This window comes from Phalacrocorax aristotelis, chromosome 2 (genome assembly GCF_949628215.1).
Source record: "Phalacrocorax aristotelis chromosome 2, bGulAri2.1, whole genome shotgun sequence".
NCBI lineage: Eukaryota > Metazoa > Chordata > Aves > Suliformes > Phalacrocoracidae > Phalacrocorax > Phalacrocorax aristotelis.
In genome coordinates, this window is record NC_134277.1 from 153,781,935 (window position 1) to 153,796,590 (window position 14,656).

Sequence of the window (14,656 nt, forward strand, 5' to 3'; positions counted from 1 at the left end):
CACCCGGCACCGGGGGATACTTGCGTTCCGAGCCGCGCTGCGGAGCGGGCACCTTCCAAATCATTTCAAACGAAGTAAACGAGGAACTTCGGGGTGAGGAAAACGAGTTAAAAGGTAGCGAGGCCAGAAGGCGGAGGCGGCAGCACCTGCCCGCGTAACGCTGCCGGCCCCCCCCTCCCCCCACCGCGGAGCCCACCCGGCACGGCCCGGCCCGGCACGGCCCCCCCGCGCACCTGGCCGCGCCCCCGCCGCGGGGTCCGGGCTCGGGGGCGGAGGGGTGGGTCTCCGGCATCGCTCATGCCTTTTTTTTTTTTTTCCCCCCTTCTTTCCACCTTCTGCTCTATAACTGCCCGCCTCCTTTCGCTCCCCCGTCACCTCATCGGATGCGGCGCAGCGAGGGGACGAGCGGCCGGAGGGGAGAGCAGCGTCTCTCCCGCAGCCCCGCGTGAGGAGGAGCGGCCGCGCCCCCGCCGGTGCCCGCGCAGGTCGGTGTGAGCTCTGCTGCGGCGGCCTCCGGGCGGGGGCGGCGGGCTGGAGCCGTGGGGTCTGGGCAGGAGCGCTTCCACCCACGCACCCACCTGCCCGGGAGGCCGGAGCGCAGCCCCGGAGGGAGAGCGGGCTGAGGGAGGAGGGGTGGCGGGGCGGAGGGCGGCGAGCCTCTGGCGGGGAAGGAGGGGGGAGCCCCTCGGAAATCCTGTAACAGCCTTGCTCTTACAAATAAGCGTAATTTAAAAAGCTAACCAGGCACACTTGAAAACGGAGGGTCTTGCCGTTGCCCGCGTCCCGCCGCGGCTGCGGGTGCCCGCTCCCTCCTGCGGCGCGTCGAGGCAGACCGCCCCGCTCCGGCTCCTCACGCCCGGCGGGTGTCACTGCAGCGGGGGCTGCCCGGCGAGGCGAGCCCGCCCCGCCGCGGCCGCTCTCCGCTCCCCGCCGCCGGGGGTTTCCCGGTGGGCGGCCCCTGGGTCTCACAGGGCCCGTCGTTCGCTTTGCCGCGGCGGAGGCCGCCACCTGCCCGCTGGCGCTTTCTTAACTTGCGTCCGGGGTAACTCTTTTTCAAAGGGGAGAGCCGCGGCGGGCGCGCCCCGGAGAGGAGTCGGCGGGAGGGGGGACAGGGAGTCGCGGCGCCCCGGGCCCCGCTGGAGCCCCGGCGCGGGTGCTGTAGAGGGACGAGGGAAAGGCGCCCGCGGGTCGTGGCACCGCCGGCGGCTCCGCGCCTCGCCGCCGGCCTCCTCGGCCGCCTTCCCGCCCGTCCCGTGTGGGGGCGGCGGCGATGGCGGTGGGCCCGGCCGCTCCCTCGAGGCAGCGGCGGTGCCGGGGCAGGTCCCGCTCCTCGCTTCGCCCAGCGGGACGTCGGCCCCAGAAACGCGTGTCTCTTCCCGGGCACAGGGTGAGCGCGGGGCCGCACCGCTCCATGACGAGGAGCGGTAAACTCCGGCCGCCGTTCAGGCGGGCAGCGCTGCCCTGCCTGCCCTGGGGAAGGGCGCCAGGGCTGCGCCGGGCGGCTCGGGCCCCTAGCCCGGGCGGCGTACCCAGGGCGGTGCGGAGCACGGGGTGTACGCTGGGTGACTCCCGGGACGGCAGGTCTCGGGGGCAGGTGGCTCCCTCGGGCGGAGGGGCCTTGTTGCCAGGCCCGGGCAGCCCTCCTGGGCAGGCCGGCCTCCCGGAGCACAGCCGGGCAGCGGGCTCCCCTCATGGGCAGGGCTCGGCCTGGGAGGGTTTGGTCTCTGCTGCCAGGGATATTCCGTGAGATCACTGTTCTACCAAATAGTTAATAAAAGTTGAAATATGTAAAAAGCAACAGGAACAGGATATTTAATTTATATCCCCAGATGATGTCAGCCACAAGGTGGCTGCAGACTGGTGGTTGCTTTTCCCGGTTAAGTGAACCTTGAAGTGCGGGTCAGTGCAGAGGTGAACTTGTGCCATCCAGCACCTGTTGTATGTATCCCAATAAAATTTACTCTTCTGCACAATGGCTTTTCTCTAAAAGCAGCAGTAGTGTTTCTACACAGGATTACCTGTTAGTATTTGTAGACCTTATTTGGGAGGAGTGTTTATATCAAATCTAGCAAATGGGGAATTGAGCCACCACTGTGAGTGAATATTTTAATGTCTGGGTTATTACATGTAGAGAAATCCCCACATCATAAGTGGTGACTGCACTGAAGAATGAGTTGTACACTGCTCTTTCAAGGGTCTAACTTTACTTCCTGAGGGTTGTATTCTTGAGTGACAGGAGAAGCATCAATACACAGTGTGAGATACACAAGGGATGCATTTCAGGCTGTTTAGGACTTAACTCTATTCTTCCTGCTGCCTGTCACTAGGCAACCGTCTGCTGACTCGGCTGGATCCAGTCCTTGGGTGTCCTGACCCTTTGTGTTCATGTAGTAGGAAGCCTGGACACTTTGCTCCAATTTTGGAATTCCATCTGGAGGATGTGTCCTGAGAACTGGGCACAGCAATACCAAAGTTCCTTGTGCATGTCTTTGTTACTGGATCTAGCTATTTCCCTTTGTCTTGAGAGCTTTATCCTTTTAAGAGATGGATTCAAAATATTTATTTAGGTAGTGTGAAATGCGTTGATACTTTGGCTAAAACTTAGGTTACCTCTTGTGGGGATGGAATTCTTGATGATTAAGTCCCCTATGTGTTTCTCGGTGGCATATCAAGCATTCATGACTGGCATTTGCAACAGTAAACCTAACAAGTCCTGGGATAACTGTGGCAAACTGTAAATACTTGAAGAGAGAAGGAGACGTAGGTCTTCTCTTATCTGTTAATAATGGTTGAGGTACTTCAGTCAGGCTTTTGGATTAGATAGTGGTTGAACCACTTACTTTGTGCCCTCCTCAGAAGACAATGAAAACATGGAAGGTAAAATCAATGATGGTACTTTGGGAATATTAGAGAAAATGACACAGGAGGTAAATGGGAAGGCTGTGCAACACAAATACATAAACCAAAATTTACCAAAGTAAACCTTCAAATGCTGACTCTCTGTTGACAGAAAGAATCTACTATTAATTATCTTAATATAATTCTCCTGTAAAATGCTAACAGGAGAAGGCAGCAAAAATTCTTCCTGGTTCAGAAAATTGAGTAGAACTTATGTAGTAAAGTTGAGGGATATGTAAATGTTTATAAGCACAGTGTTGTGAACATGTTGATGCATCTTGAAAGGTGCTTCTATGTATGTTGAATAACTGTACTGGAAAGTGTTAAAGGCCAAGTCCAGATAATGAAATTTGTATTGTTCTTAACCTAGCTTCTGTGGGCAGATAAATTACCCACTCAGGAACTACTTCTTTGGCACCAGAATGGCACCCACTAGTTCACCTAGGACTACCGTGAGCACTTGTATAGTGCTGCACTCTAAAGGGTTGATGTTTGTAGCTGATTAACTTAATGTTTTTGACCATGGTATCACATACAAATAGAATTAGTGCCTGCTCAGCTGAGGTACTGCATGCCTTCTGAGCTGTGCCTGCTTTAGTCACTGTAAGTGCCAGGTGGTACAACAGAGAGCACAGGTTAAGTTGAATAAGATGGAAAACAGAAAAGATAGAGTAGGCTGTAGAGGACAGTGAGAAGAGGACTTGTGTTTCCTCAGAACAAAGTTCTGCCTTTTTTTGACAACTGACTTGCAAAATTGCTCACTGGAACTGATCAGTGATTATTTCACTGGGGTTACAGAGTACACACATTTGCTATTTTATGATAAGCTTGCAGGGCAGTTCTCATCTCTTTTTATTACAGAATCCTGAAATACATAATTTAACATCCCATTCTGGATGCTTGCAATGTTGGATTGTACAGAGATACCCATTTTACCTTGTTACGCATAGCAGACTCTACTTCCAATGCTCATGTATGCTTAGCAAAGAATACCAGTTTTTCTGTTTACATGGGCCAAATTTTCAGAACTGTTGAGTGGCCCAAATGGGGTTCTTTGTCCCTTTCAGGTAATATATGCTTTGGTTATAGAACTGCTGTCAGGATGAAACCTTGGCTCCACTGATGTCTATGGCAAATTCCTGATTATTTTTTTTAATGGAATACAGATTTTGCCCATACTTTTCATTAAAGTGGATGCCTTATCTTTGCAGGTTTAATAAGTCTTTTTATTCTATGTGTTTTCAGATCTGCTGATACTGTGTGTATTGAGGGGAAGAAGATGCTTTGTCAGTATGAGATACAGAGCTGTTTCTTGGCTTTCTTAGCTGTCACCGCTTTCTTCAGCAGTGATGCCCAGGGCCAAGGTAAGGCATAAATAAGAAGGTGGAGTTTTTCACTCTGATGTTCAGAAACAGACTATTTTATTCCAAATGTGTCACTTCCCTCTTAGTAGGATGTGGATCCAGTACTACTGAAATGAAGCAGGAGTTTTTCTGCTGATCTAAGGGGGGAAGTGGAATTATATGTTCGTGTGTGCTTTTTGAACCTAGTATCTCAAATAGCATAAATCTTTTTGCAAATCCATGTGTTTCAAAACGAGTTATATGCAACACTTTTTTTTTTTAAACTCTTTATGTGAAAGTACTGAGCAGAAATTGATGTGAATGTCCGCTATGTAATCAACTAAGTTTGAAGGACCAGCTGTAATACTAAGCTTGTATGGAATATATTTTTTTGTCTTTGCTGGAACAGTAGCTATTGTAACACTTACATCACACGGTATTGCACAGGACTGTTAAATGTCACAGACTACTTCTGCAGCTTTTTTTTTTTCTTTTTAAATCTCCTTTGTGGGTATTAAAAGATACTGCTGAGGTTGTTAGGCTTAAATACTTGTTGGATCATATTGGCAGTGGCTTGACTTCTAGAGAATTTATCCTATTGCTTGGAGAAGAAGGGAGGAAGAATGCCAACGAGTTTTTATGACTTCTAAAGAAAGATGTTTCTCTCAACTCTGTATTTATGTAATTCCTTTGATATGAGACTGCATAGGCATAATTGGGAGCAGAATTTGATCCTGTGTCGTTTCTAAAGCATCTCGTGTAATGCATTATTCATGAGCCCATTCGGAGAGTAGTGGCAGCCTGAAGCTTTCCAAGTTCTGGTAAATGCAAGTAGCAGTGCTGTCCAGTCTGCGAGGCCCTAGGGCCCTGGGAAGCATAGCATCTTGGATAGGTGGGAATCTGTGAGCGTTTTACAAGTCTTTCCTAGAATGTAGGGACACATGTAAGCAGTAATGTTTACTGTGGGCGATGTGAGGTGAATGAAGATTTCTTCATACATGTTCCCAATGTTCAACACATCAGTTCTGCTCAGAAATGAGGTCTAGAATGTTTGTGACTTAATGAGCCAATAAAGCAAAGCATATGGTTAGTCCTTGCTGTGTATTTCAGTCCTAATACATATGGTTAAGATTTGCAAAACAGGACTGGGGATTGAGATCCATCTCCAGAAAGTTTTGCAAAATTCCTTGAGCTTGGAAAACCATGCTCTTCCCACCACTGTTTTTTTTTTTTTTTTAAAGTTCATTTAATCAATCATATGTAAGGGAGAAAACTCAAACTATTAATACAATGAAGTGAAGGTCAGAAAGAGTTTTTTCCACAGTCATCACACCAGCAGAAGCTAGAGTTGGTGTACTTGATGAATAAAGAACAATACTTCCCTTGTTCTTATACTCTTGCAGCAAGCATCAGCTGCTGAATGCTGTCAGCAGTGTGGTACTAAGCTAAGTGAACTATTGCCTTGGCCCAAAATGACTGTTATGTTGTTGAATGAGGTGATATGAAGTCTCTATTCTGTGTTTACAGAATAAAAATATCTCTTGCTGCACTTAAAGTAATAAGACGTTTCTCAAATTCTTTCTTAAGGTTGCCACCCCTTGCAGTAAACTCTTCATGCAGCTGGCTAGCTATTTACAATTTAATACAGCACTAACAGTATGTTTGTCTGTTTTAAGAAATTGTACACTCTGCCAAGGTGTAGGAAGAGCTGGTATTAGTTCCAGCTTGTGTTTCCTTCCTTTGGCAATGATGCTGAGGTAAAGGTGTGTAATGTGACTTCTTGGAAAGGAGAATATGTTTGGGAGACTGAAGTCAACATGCCTGAAGGTACAACTTATTCCTTCAACTGAGGAGTTATCTGTGTTGAGCTACATGGTTTTATCTTGCTTATTGCCTGAATGCCTTATAAACCACATAGTGCCATTCAAATTTTACTCAAGAACAATTAGTCTTTCATCACTGCTGTTTCTTCCTCATTCAGCATAACATCACTTAAATAACAGCAACAAAAAAAAAAATCCAGCTTTTGTCTACTTATGTTCTTATATAGTGCACAAAAATAGTGCTGGGCAAGAAAAACACTTCAGAATTTTCCATTTATTCATAAAGTAACTTGCTTTAAGAATTTTCCTTCTATATTTAAATATGGAAACTTTTCTTTGTGTAGCAATAATTTCCACATGTTACTAATGTAATTGCAGTGCATATTAACTTGATCAATTCTTATGACAAAAGTTAATTTGAAGCCACAAGGTTTCATTAGTATCCAATCTTAGACTATTGGATGTCTTCGGGAGCTGCATATATGCAATTTATGCTATTTTTCCCTTTCCATTAAGATACTGAATAGTTCAAAACACTCTTTCTCTAGTTGTCCACAAGAGTCATGTATTTGGAGGGCTGATTTATCTGGTGGCATAAACCAAAGCCTTGAACTTGTCTGTAGTGTTCTTTTGGGTGACTGCTCTAATGTTGCTGACGCCATTCACTTTGCATTCCTGTAAAACCACTTAACAAGCTCTAGCTACTGATTTTTATCAGTTAACTGTCTCAGCTTGGATTAATTTTTTTCCCTTTCTGCAAGAAATGAGATTTTGTTCCACAGACAATAAAGGTCCAAAGAAATAAAGATATCCTCTTCAGGTTGGTGAATGTGTAGTAATTCCCATCAATATTTTGTTGTCTGTTCCAGTGTTAGATTTTTAACTTCCTTAGCTATATGTACTTCTCTATGCCAGAACGTTAGTCTTTGCACAACTAAGACGCAGTTGAGTATCTGTCTGGTGAATAATTCTTTTCTTACTTATGGTTAATTGCAGTGTGGGGATGTCTGTTTCCTTGCACTGCCACCTTTGATGCAAAAAGTACCTAGTGAAAATTGACGAGTTATGTAAAGACTATTCTGGCACAACTTTTCTAGTCTTTCACATTGTAGCTCTGTAGTAAACAGAAAAACTTTGGTGGTTGTCTCCTTCTTTGCTTGTAAGATCTGTGATTGTTTTTTAGGGGCTCCCAAAATTTACCTGTTTTGGTGATGGCTAATAGCAATTAGGCCAGAACTATGCTTCTTTGTTAGAACGTGCTTTTGTAAACTGTTAAGTTGAAAGTGTAGGGCAGAGTGGAATGACAGGGGAAGGAAGAAGATGGCAGAGAAAATGAACTCTGAAATTCTAAGACATGATTTTTTTTGTCAATCCTTGGTGCTACTTTGCCGCTCTCTGCTCTGCCTCTTAATCCCCATACAAATTTACCACTTAATGTGGGTAAAATGTGCAGCATTTTAACGCTTGCATACTGTCATTGTTCAAAAGTTTATTCGCTATTCCTTAGATGAAATAAATAATAAAAGGAATTGCATACTTTGCAAACATCTAGGTGTGATTTGTCACTCTTGGTTCATTCAGCCCCAATTCATTGTGATTCATGTGTAGCTTAAAGACAGAATGAATCTTGAGAATGAATTAAAAGCTGTAATCCATAACTACAGTCTGCTTGGCTTTCAAAACTTTTTGCCGTAGTCTGTCATTTTATTACAATTATAGCATGCTGAATGTTCTTGCAGAAACCTGCCCAGCAAAAATTTTGCAATACGAGGGCCAAATTTTCAAAGAGCTAGTTTTGTATTTGCAGTGATTCCTGCACACACCCTTGCTTGCAGCCTCTCTTTCTCTAAACATCAGGGAGGTGACAGGCAGTCTGGAGGTGAGGTCTGATAAGCTTGTGCCCAGCAACTGGGGAAATGCACTGTTTGGGTGGAAACCTGGTACTGTGTTGTGTGTGTGGAATTTGTGTGCTACCTGCTGTTTCTGTCCCCTTGCCTCTCTTCCTGAGTTTGTTCTCTGAAGTCTTTGAGAATGCGGAGCTGTTACTAAGCTGTTCTTGGTGCTTATGTACTCTGTTTTCTGTGTTCTGATGTTCCAGAAGTCCCTCAAGACAGAGAACTGCAGAACCTGCCTTTGGTCTGGCAAAACCGTCCCCTATGGATTGATTGGCTGGATGCAAGGGAATATATCTCTTGTATTAAACCTCCAGATTTTTGCTTCAAAGATGCAAAATGTTTTTAATGGTAGATGACATGAAAACAAACACCACCCCACATCTCAGAAAACTGCAGCCTTCCTCTTTCCCTCTTCTTTCTTCCCCCAAGCCGTTGGAAAAAAAGCACGTAGGAAAAAGTAATCAGTTCAGGACAGGTCTTTGGCTGCTGCTAGTGCCAGAGCTGCATTGACTGTAGCAGGTCAGATGGAGAGGCCAGAGGCTGTTGGCTAGCACATTCTGCCTGTTGACTCAGACGCTCCATATGCTGTAATCCTTAAATCTCCGGAAAATCATGAGAACTGTTGGTTTATTATACCTAGTGGACGAACAAACCGTGGGCATGAGCCTAGTCAATGAAGAGCTATATTGGGCTCTGGGGAAAAGAAATCGCTGCTTTCCCCCTTAAGATAATTTCCCTTATTACTTACGCTTTGTAAGAGAAACCATAAGGATGGTAGTGGCAGAGATAGTAGGGGTTTGGAAAATGAAGTAGAAAGTTCAGGGGGTTGTGGAAGTAGTGGGGAGAGGAGGGGGAAGGTTGATAGAGGATTATTTTAAGCTTTTCTAGCCCTTTCTGTTGTTCAGCCTCTGGGTAGCTTCCCCGGCTGCCTTTCCCTCCAGATCAGTTAGTTCTGTGAGCCAATCCCTATGCAAATGTATGAAGGTTTCCCCTTATTGACAGCCTTGGGTACCACAGGCTGCACAACTAGCAGCTCTGCTTTGGTTGTTTGCTGTGAAGGAGGGATGCAGCTCCCTGAAGCAGAGCAGAAATGCTGTGTAGAGTGTTGTCCAGCATCAGGGGAGCCTGCCTGAGCAGACGAACTGGTTTTCACAGCTTTGCATCCATGTGCGTAGACACAAAGTGGCTGATACTGCAGTAGCCATGTAGGGTGGATTTCCATTTGTTCCTCTGTGTGTTGCTTCACTGAAATGCCGTCTCTTTCTCAATCATTTCATGCTTTTATTCATTTCACCTGCTGCTTCTGTCTGAAACCTAGGTGATGGCACAATATAAATAGAAGCCAGATTTGCTTACCATCCAGATTGCCCCTGTCTAAACCTTAACTAGCCTGTGCATGCCTGCTAGTCTTGATGAGACCGAAGCAGTGCTTGCAGCTGGGCAAGTCTGTGTGCCGCTTACACCAGGTTTGCAAATTGGGCAGCTGATGTTCCCTCTGCCTCGTGCATGCCTATCTTTCCTCTTCGTTATTGTGTCTTCACAAGGCTTTGAAAATTTGGCCCTGAGTGACCTTAAATGTGGGGAAATGCCCACGGTAATGCAAGGTAGGTAGGGTAGGTAATGCATATTGTCAGTGTAAGCAAGGAGAGCAATTTTAATTCCCATATATTAACAAAGAGCATTTTTATTACCAGCTTTGCCTGCTAAACTAAGAGTCTTAACATCTAACACTGTTTGTCTTTCTGTCCTCTGCTGCTAGGTTGTTAGTTTGTTTTTATAAAGATAAATAAAAGGTATGTCTGAGGGAAGTAGTGCACCTGGGGATGTCATTTTACAAACTAATAAACTGATGTATGTGACATTTTGCATAACTTGCATCCTTTATCATTAAAATTTTATGTTGTCCTCCTATATGTGTTTATTTTTGTTTAAAATTGACAGTTGCTTTTTATTGGAAATTAAAATGTTGTTTTCTTTCCCCACTTGCAGTGTCCCCACCAACCAGACTAAGATATAATGTAGTCAGTCCTGACAGTGTACAGATCTCTTGGAAAGCCCCCAAAGGGCAATTCACTGGATATAAGCTGCTTGTCACTCCAAGTTCAGGTAAAACAAATGTCTGTATGTTCTCTTTTAAGGTGAAAGGACTGTCTTCTTAAGGCTGAACAGCCTTTTTGGAGACTAGTGTCATCCTTCAGGACCAAGGAACTGCGAGTAAGCTGTGGATAACGGAGTACTGGTCAACAGAAGAGAGAAATTGATTTCCCTAGAGGGTGGTCAGAGGCATAGAATATGGGAACTGAATGCTTAAGGTAGCAGAAGTCAGTGGATACTAGTTATGCTTCATATGTAGTTCTTGGAAATTGTCACCGATCACCTGTCTTTACTTTTCTTCCAGTGGGGTGTAAGGAAGTGTAGGAGACGATAGGATCAGAACTGGCAACCAGTCACAGAGCAGTGTGAAAGCCTGTGGGTGTTACCAAACTTGACAGCTTTTTATCAAATGTTTATTTTTTTCTTGATTAATAGTTTTGCTGGACACTGTGGCTATTCCATGAGGCCCAGATACAAAGGCTGGCTGATTGACCTTAGAGTGTTTCTATCTGAGAAAACTGTTCTGTGTCTTTGGTCAGGCTGCTGACTTCTTGCTTTTCTCGGATGCCATCTGGCCTGACTGTATGGATAGTCCCAAAAGTGGGAACACTTTTTACACTCGTTGTAGAGCTTGAGGTAGTTTTAAGTCATTACATTCTCCATGCTGTAAGAAAAGCAAAGTTATGTATTTATGGGTTTTTTGTCTTTTTTCTTACAGGTGGAAAAACTAATCAATTAATTCTTCAAAACACTGCAACCAAAGCAATTATTCAAGGTCTTATTCCAGATCAAAACTATGCCCTTCAGGTCATTGCATTCAGCGAAGACAAGGAGAGTAAGCCAGCGCAAGGCCAGTTCAGAAGTATGTGTCTTCTTATGCCTGACATGCAGAATTTATCAGATATTTAGTGTAACTTCTGTAAATTGTAATAAAGTCTGATGCAAGGAGGGACAATGGAAAAGCTGCTTCTTCTGTGATGGAGGGCTAATCAGAGCCACAGGTTTTAACTAGTACATACACAGCTGGAGGCCGGAATTGATCCGGTTGCCCTTGCACAGGAGATTCTTGCTTTGGGCTATCTTTGTTTCCATTGGCTTGGCATCCTTTTCTTCTCCATTCTGTTATGAGATTAACCAATATCTCGTGGAAAGCAATCTTCAGTGAGCGGAAACAAGAAGGGAAGTGCTATATTCTGATATTTAAAAAATTTCCTTCCCTTTGTCCAGTTTATTAAAACATTGTTATAGCTGTGCCAACTGGTGACTAGTGGCTACTTCAATGACACTATGAAAAGCTAAATTCTTACTCATCTTCAGCTGTCAAATACATTTACAAATTATGCTTCAGACTTTTTTTTTATCTGACCAACACATACTTTTAACGTCTATATCATAGTGATATGTATGTCTTAGCTGATTTGTTTTGATCTGCATCTTAAACAGTTCAGTTAAATATGATCAGTGGAATCTTGGTTGATAAAGACAAAAATGTGACAGTCTGGGAGTACAGTTAAAAGCCTACTGAATTCCCTTGATACTGAGTGTTTCTCACTGTCATTCCTAAACCTCCTTTCTCTTAGAACGAGCACAAGATAAAATATGCTGACTGCTTGATGTGGTGTGTGTCAAAGTCTTTCTAGCTTTTCATCACTGCAACTGTGTGTTTACTACTTTTAAGTTCTATCCTGGTTAGGAAACCCACAAAACCACAGATCACTTTAGCATTAAAGAGCAGCCCAGAGAAAGCTGCACCAGCTTCTATAATATTAGGTGTGTCTGTCTCTTAAACTACCTCTGACTTCAGGAAAGGTAGAGCTGGCAACTCAATTTAAGAATATGGGGGTTATGTTCTATTTAGTATACTCTTCCTTTGTTGCAGGTGAAAACATGTAGTACTTAATAAGGATGGAGTTTAATTTCACAGTGTGTTTCCTTGCATGAGTAAAACAAGATACAGATGTAATCAAGTCCTTTTTTGCTATCCTGTATTCTAGGGTTTTTTTCCCCTTCTCTGACCAGTGGTCACTAATTCTTGAGATGAGAAAAGGTCAAACGTATACAAAGCAGAGACTATGCTATGGTGTAGTACGTTGGAAGTGTGTTTTCAATGCTGTTAAGTTGTAACTGATGTACAAAGAATTCTCAAGCCTATGATAAAATTTTATTGTTAAAGTATCCCTCTTTATATGGCCAGGTATACTTTCTTATTCTAGTGCTGCTTGTAAGTTACTGTACATAGTATGTAATTAACAAAGATCACTGGGGAATTTTTTCCTTTTAAAATGCAGATGTACAAACATGCACTAGATAAGTTTTTTTTTTTTTCAGTGCAAATATGTAAGACTGGTATCGTCTTGTCTGTTCTTCCTAGGTGGTTAGAATTTTGACATGGAAAGCAATGGCTTTCCCAAATCCAGAAACCTCTGTCAGGATGTGACCAACTTGTCTCCTGCGAACATTTTCAGACTTTTGTGCTGTTTCTCTGGAGACTTGCCAATCAACAGCACTAGCATTAGAGGAGGTCATCAAGCAGCTTCTTAGCTTGCTCTTAGTCTTTTCACAAAGGAACGCGCCTAGAAGAATAAGCAATGGCATCCTTTGTGACTAGTATTATTCTGGTAATTTCACCTCTTATTTTAGTCGGAGGCTTGTTTAGGTAAGGATTAAACCCACACTTTTGGGTAAGACCTGGTGTCATTGTGACTTTATCTGTAACCCAGCTAATAACCAAGATCTACCTAGGTAAAAGCTGACTCCTCAGCAAGCTCGTGGACCTGAATTTGCTTCTGAATCAGTTTCACAACCATTCACTAAAGGTAGAGGTGATGTACAGATACACGTGCTGAGCTAGTAAGGAGAGGAGTCAAAACTTCAGTTATCTTTTTTCACCAGTTTTCCTACCTCAGTAAAACAGAATACTTGTCTATTTTATTTGTTTCAAGAGAAAGATAACCACCTTCTACCCTCTCACAGCGTTTTTTGAATGACGTAGCACAGAGAGACTCTGATCCTGGCTAAGACTCAGTGCCTGCTTGGATGAATGTTGGTCATAATCCAGCTCTACATAAACTAAAGATTTTAATTGGAGTAGAATTTTATTTTCTGTTTCATTCTTTTAAGCTCTTCCTGGCCACAGTAGACAGCTGGGGCATTGACACCAATTAGCATTCTAAGGAAATTAGTGAGGAATTTTTTTTTTTCTGATACATGACTTTAGCAATGATTTTATGATTTTGTCAGAACCTTTCAGACTACGAGTAGAGTGATCCTGGCAACTAATGCAATATTAGGAATTGTTATTGAAGCTGGGTTCTGCTTGGCTGCTCGGAGAGCTTTGGGACATAATAAGGGAGGTATCCCACCCACTTGTGGGGCAGGAAACTGTTGAAGTCTGAGCTTTAGAGCAGTTTTGCTCTCGTGAGAGTATTTGGTGCCCTGAACACAGATTTGGGCATGGGATCTAAGCTGATTTTTTTAAAGAGGATAATGTAACAGCTGGCTTATGTGCTTTTGTGTTGAATGGCTTGGAGTAGAACTCTGCAATGCTGGACTTTTCCCCAGCTAGCTGTGTCAATTTTCTGGACTATATTTCCAGTGCTGGATCTTGTCAGCGTGGGCTTAGGTGCTGATGTCACCATACTTGGACTCTCCTGTGTGAGGAGGGTCACTTTTGAGAACTTTAATGATGATAGGATGGGGAAAGGTTCATAAAAAGAATAAACCCAAGAGGAGGGAGGGGAAAACCCAGTAACAGTCACTTGTTACCTAAGCATGTTGCAAGATGTTGCATGCAACTTCGTTATGTGGATGAAGAAAATTACATGCTTCTGACTGCACTGTTTCTAGTTTGATTGATTATTTTTCCCCTTTACTTTTCAGTTAAAGATATAGAGAGAAGAAAAGAAACGAGTAAATCCAGGGTGAAGGATCCAGAAAAAACAAATGCGAGTAAACCAGCTCCAGAAGGTCAGATCATAACACATATGACTTGTGTGATATTCTGAAAATAATCAGCTTTTTTATTTAACTTGTCCATTGTATAGATTTTTCCTTAAACCAGGGCTTTAAATCTGGTTCCCAGGGTTAAGTTAAACAGAAGGGAAAAAATCAGTATTTTCAGGAATATCAGAGAGTTGCTACAACAGAGGTGTTGCTTTTAGTTCATTGTTTTGCTCTACCACTTCATACAGTAAGCACTAAATACCACCATGAATAGCATAAAAGCAGTCTTTGAACCTGCACTGAAAAATCCAGTTGCCTGTACTTCCCCATTGGGTGCGTTTTGAGTAGTGAAAGAATCACACGTGTGTGTGCATACATAATTATTATTTTGTATCATCTTGACTGCAAGACAGCCTTGTGGGATTAATTTCCACCTAAGGTCAAATTGATATTATTTTATAATTAGGCACATAATAACTTGATAACTCTGCCCTAATGTAGGTCATAACACAAAAATATTTGGGATGTTTTGTATGGGGGGAAAAAAGGAGTTCATTTTGTCTGTTTGCGAGGAGCCAACCTTCTGGTGAAATGTGATATTGCTTGTCATAAGAAGCTTGTCAAGTATGGACAGTAAAATTTATTTCAAGCTTAATATATA

At 43.6% G+C, this 14,656-nt stretch overlaps 1 protein-coding gene across 7 annotated transcripts in view; it reads left to right on the plus strand.

The window, feature by feature from the left end:
- COL14A1 (collagen type XIV alpha 1 chain) overlaps positions 1-14,656 on the plus strand; it is a 126,169-nt gene continuing 111,513 nt past the window's right edge. For 2 of the 7 annotated variants that reach the window (XM_075085691.1, XM_075085692.1), the window contains exons 1-5: positions 222-485; positions 4,144-4,262; positions 9,949-10,065; positions 10,772-10,915; positions 13,933-14,019. In XM_075085691.1, coding sequence (XP_074941792.1) covers positions 298-485; positions 4,144-4,262; positions 9,949-10,065; positions 10,772-10,915; positions 13,933-14,019 — 655 coding nt within the window. In that variant the 5' untranslated portion in view covers positions 222-297. Of the gene's footprint in view, positions 115-182; positions 486-4,143; positions 4,263-9,948; positions 10,066-10,771; positions 10,916-13,932; positions 14,020-14,656 lie in introns of those variants that run through there. The other 5 variants (XM_075085694.1, XM_075085693.1, XM_075085697.1 and 2 more) reach the window with 5 other exon arrangements.